We start from the raw sequence: 5,000 nt of genomic DNA, 5'->3' as shown, positions 1-5,000 counted from the left end.
TACCTTCCTGCTGAAATGCTACCCTTCTGTTGAGGCGCAAAGCGTCCCTATCTGACCCTAAAAGGGCGGAGCTAGACACACTGCCGTCTATTGATTGGTGGAAAGAGTCACCACTTCCTGTGTGACAGCTCCCCATTTTTAAACAGCGTGCAGGAGTTTACCATTACGTCTTTGACTAACTCTGAGATTTCAAATATAAACTATTTGTGATGATGATTTAGACAAGAAGAATCAAAGAGTCCTCAGTTATTCTGGGAACACGAGAACATTTACCAAACACCATCCAAAGCCCTGAAGGATTCGCTCGTCCTTCACCAAATTAATCCAGATTCTTCTTTGCCAAAACTTTACACAAGTCGGCTCAAAGCAATCCTCGATTAAGTGGGCGATGAAGCAAGGACGCTTTATCGGGCTTACATGGCTCAATGCTCATTTTGAACAGCTGATGACTTCACAAGGTCACAAGCAGCGAGGACGAGAACAAAGTTACACACTGTGCCGTCCATGATGGAGGTTATGATTAATGAGGAGAAACAGGATCCAGATATTGATGTCAATGTTGAAGACTGATGGTCAAAGTGGATTTCTTTGTTCATCAGCTGATCGATAAAGGTTTATTCAAACGTCCTCTTTAGACAAACATCCGTCTCGTCTTCACATTGTTTCTTCTTTGAGATGTTCAAATATTAACAATCAAGTTGGTTTTGCTTCATTCTTCAGCTCCATGTGATTTGGTACATTCAGCACAGGATGATTTATGTCTAACGACATCGTATGCAATCAGAGCCATGTTATTAAAGCAGGCACTTATTATGGAGGCATGTTATTAACCCTGAGGGCGGAGTGTACTCAGAGATGGAGGTAATGAAGGCAGAAAACACTGAGAGGATTCTACTCCAATAATCTTCAGTCTCTACTTTCTCATATGTTCTTTTTGATATTAATGACTGTTCATTAAACCCGCCCCCTGAATCGTTAACGTCCAATCATTCCTGAGCAACAGAATCTCAAGCGGTCCGTAAATCGTTCACTTTCTGCACACGACAAAGCAAGCGCCAAGGTGACCTAACCGGTCATCAGACTGAATCGAATAAATCGATTAGTTGTTGATTTTACCGATGGTCGAGTCAGATTCTTAGACTTTGCACTCCTAGTCCAGGTCTCTGTGTGTCCTTTAGGGGGTCCACGTTAAAGTCTGTGCAGCCCCTTAAATATAAATGATTATTAAAAACACAACAATAAAAACCTTGAGCTAGCCTTCCTTCATCAATGTTTTCTTTTTAGACTGTTTTAAACATAAAACTGTCATTAACTCTGTTCTTATTGTTCCCTGTGATGTCATTATGTTTGATATGATGTGCATGTCCTCTCTCCGTCCTGCATGCAGGGTTTTGGGTTCGTCACGTTCGAGCATAGCGTGGACGCCGACAGGGCCCGAGAGAAATTACACGGCACCGTGGTAGAAGGCCGTAAAATAGAGGTGCATGTTCTCAAATATTTCTTCTGTGTGTGTGTGTGTGTGTGTGTGTGTGTGTGTGTGAATATTTGTCTACCACTACATTCCTCCTCATCATCATCCTCTCATCATCAAACTGTCCGATGGAGCGTCATCATGTTGACTTCCTCTGACATCACTGTATGTGAGCGACTTGTTTCCTTTGGCTTCATTTACTTCTTGTGTTCATTTGTTCAGTTTGACCTGATTAATAAAGGTTTACACATTGAAATCCATTCTTCTTAGCTTCACAGAGAGAGAGAGATATTTGGCCATTGATTCTCAGATCAATATGTGCTTGAATGTGTGCTGAAGAAAGAAGCTTTGAAAAGTGTGATCCAAGGACCTGTTAGAGGAGAGAGAAATGCAAGGTTCACTCCTCACTTGATTCATGATCGTATCTGAGTGCTGCTTGTGTCCACCACTCAGCTTGAAGCATGACTCTGCCCATTCTTGACCTGGGTTTGGATGTGATGAGCTTAATACTTTAAACCACAACAATAACAGCCTGTTAACCAAACACTACCCAACAAAAACCACTCCATTCGAAGTCCAAACCCCCCGCCCCCAAGTCCCAGAGTCAGGAAGAGGGCTCCCTGCATGGACCACTAAATGGAGCTGGATGGGTTAGAAAATCAAAGTGAGCTTGTCATTAGTCAGATTACGATGGGATCTTTGATTGTTAATCTTTCGTACCAAGTGCTGACTGAAAGTGGATGTAGCAACATGAAGTCAACCACCTCAGACATCTGTTGGATTAAAGAAAAAACGGGATATTTTCCATGAGATGCACCATGTGTCCATTACTCTGGAATCTATGTTCCTCTTTGTTGTCTCCTTTCATATCTTCTGTTCTCAATAACCTTAGCTTGTGTCAATGGAAAACACCACACACAAGCATCCATCATCCATCCATCCATCATCCATCATCCATCCATCCATCCATCATCATCCATCATCCATCCATCATCCATCCATCATCATCCATCCATCATCCATCCATCATCATCCATCCATCCATCATCATCCATCATCTTCCATCCATCCATCATCCATCCTTCATCCATCCATCCATCATCCATCCATCATCCATCCATCCATCCATCCATCCATCATCCATCCATCATCCATTCATCCATCATCATCCATCATCCATCATCCATCCTTCATCCATCCATCCTTCATCCATCATCATCCATCCATCATCCATCATCCATCCTTCATCCATCCATCCATCATCCATCCATCCATCCATCCATCATCCATCCATCATCCATCCATCCATCCATCATCCATCCATCATCCATCATCCATCATCCATCCTTCATCCATCCATCCTTCATCCATCATCATCCATCCATCCTTCATCCATCCATCCATCATCATTCATCCATCATCATCCATCCATCATCCATCCTTCATCCATCTTCATCCATCATCATCCATCCATCATCATCCATCCATCATCCATCCTTCATCCATCATCATCCATCATCATCCATCCATCATCATCCATCCATCATCCATCCTTCATCCATCATCATCCATCATCATCCATCCATCATCCATCCTTCATCCATCATCCATCCATCATCCATCATCCATCCTTCATCCATCCATCATCCATCATCCATCATCCATCCTTCATCCATCCTTCATCCATCCATCATCCATCATCCATCCTTCATCCATCATCCATCATCCATCATCATCCATCCATCCATCATCCATCATCCATCATCCATCCTTCATCCATCCTTCATCCATCCATCCTTCATCCATCATCATCCATCATCATCCATCCATCATCCATCCTTCATCCATCATCCATTCATCATCCATTCATCATCCATCATCCATCATCCATCCTTCATCCATCCATCATCCATCATCCATCCTTCATCCATCCATCCTTCATCCATCCATCATCCATCCTTCATCCATCATCCATCATCCATCCATCATCCATCATCATCCATCCATCCATCATCATCCATCATCCATCCATCCATCATCCATCATCCATCCATCATCCATCATCATCCATCATCCATCATCCATCATCATCCATCCATCCATCATCCATCATCCATCATCATCCATCCATCATCCATTCATCATCCATCCATCATCCATCCTTCATCCATCCTTCATCCATCATCCATCATCCATCATCATCCATCCTTCATCCATCCTTCATCCATCATCCATCATCCTTTTCATGAAGACAACTTGTGGTTCAAATCAAAGAACTGTAACTTCAAGGTGAATAAACATTAGTCTGTAATCAGCTGTGTGTCTTCAGAGTATTCGATGGTCCTGAAGGACTTAAGGGGCGAGCCGATAGGTTACATGGTCCCAATCAATCAGCGCCAGGGAAGAAGAAGACTTGCGTGGTCAAAGTGGGCGGAGTTATGCTTCAAGCCGGCAGCTGGCTGATGTAGAGAGAGCTGAAAGAGAGAGTCTGTGCAGACGAATGATTGCAAAGTTTTGTTGGCCACCTGAGTAAGACGCTGCTTATCCCTTTCTCATCCCCTCCTCCCTCCAACGGTAGCTTGTTTAGGGCCCCATCCAACACAGTTACCACGGTAACAGTACACAAACAAGTGGGCGGGGCCTAAAAAAGGTTTGGGAATGGTAAGTGTGGGCGAGCAAGCCATTCTGCCAGCATTTCCTCTCTCTCTCCTTCTCTCTTTGGAACGTTTGCTGAAACTCACGTTTCTTTTTGAATGGTGGTTGAGTTGATGCTGTTCATGGACATATTTTCTTGCGTGTCGGCGTGCGTGTCCATTCACTGAGTGTTCTCCTGACGCTGCGTGTTCTGCGGATACTGACTATGAGATGAACTCGTTTGCACATCTATCAGAGATTGTTGGAAACCCTTTTTATTACTTTGTTTGTTTCTCATTAAGACAATGCACCCTTTTTTTACTTTCCCCTGATAGCTGTTGTTTTGGGTTTGGAATGACTTGATTGGTTGATTGACTTGGTTATTTGAGTGCCTCTCTTTTCTTTGGTTGTTTTTTGAATTGTTCTTGCGATGACTTCGAGAGGCTGTCGTCTGAGTGTGAATGCCTTGTGTTGCTTTCGTCACAACAGTTTCACGTTTGAAGGTTGACTTGATGTTGCATAATGCTCCCAACATCTTCTCCCCTCCCCAAATGACATTTTCTTTGCTTTCTCTCCTCCTCACCACCGCATGCATCTATACATTTACAGAACATCACTTTGCCGAGTGCATCTGTTGTTTTGTCTGTGCGTTCTTGAAATGTCACAGTAATTGGGGAGAGCATGCTGGAAAACCTCATACGATGGAAAAGATCCAGATGAGGAGGATTTGTTTCGGATGTGTTTTTCAGTGTTTTTCTGAATGCTAGTTTGAAAACACACAAACAACATGGATGTTTGCCGTGATACAGTGAACTGCTTTCTTTGTTTACAACATGAAGAACCTGTGCATGAACATTGACATGTGTAGCTGCTTCTGCTAAAGACTCAGTCATAT

The 5,000-nt window shown here is 43.2% G+C and overlaps 1 protein-coding gene across 1 annotated transcript in view; it reads left to right on the top strand.

The window, feature by feature from the left end:
• Window positions 1-5,000, top strand: part of LOC306819297 (RNA binding protein fox-1 homolog 1-like) — a gene marked incomplete at its 5' end in the record, with an annotated part of 18,293 nt that overhangs the window by 1,167 nt on the left and 12,126 nt on the right. Inside the window, one exon of the mRNA XM_079373070.1 lies at window positions 1,388-1,480. Within this exon, the coding sequence (XP_079229196.1) occupies window positions 1,388-1,480 (93 nt within the window). The remainder of the gene's footprint in view (window positions 1-1,387; window positions 1,481-5,000) is intronic.

The sequence above is a fragment of the Symphodus melops genome (assembly GCF_947650265.1).
Source record: "Symphodus melops genome assembly, contig: scaffold_391, whole genome shotgun sequence".
Taxonomy (NCBI): Eukaryota; Metazoa; Chordata; class Actinopteri; order Labriformes; family Labridae; genus Symphodus; species Symphodus melops.
The sequence above is the reverse complement of the archived record's forward strand: the minus strand, read 5'-3'. Positions and strand labels throughout refer to the sequence as shown.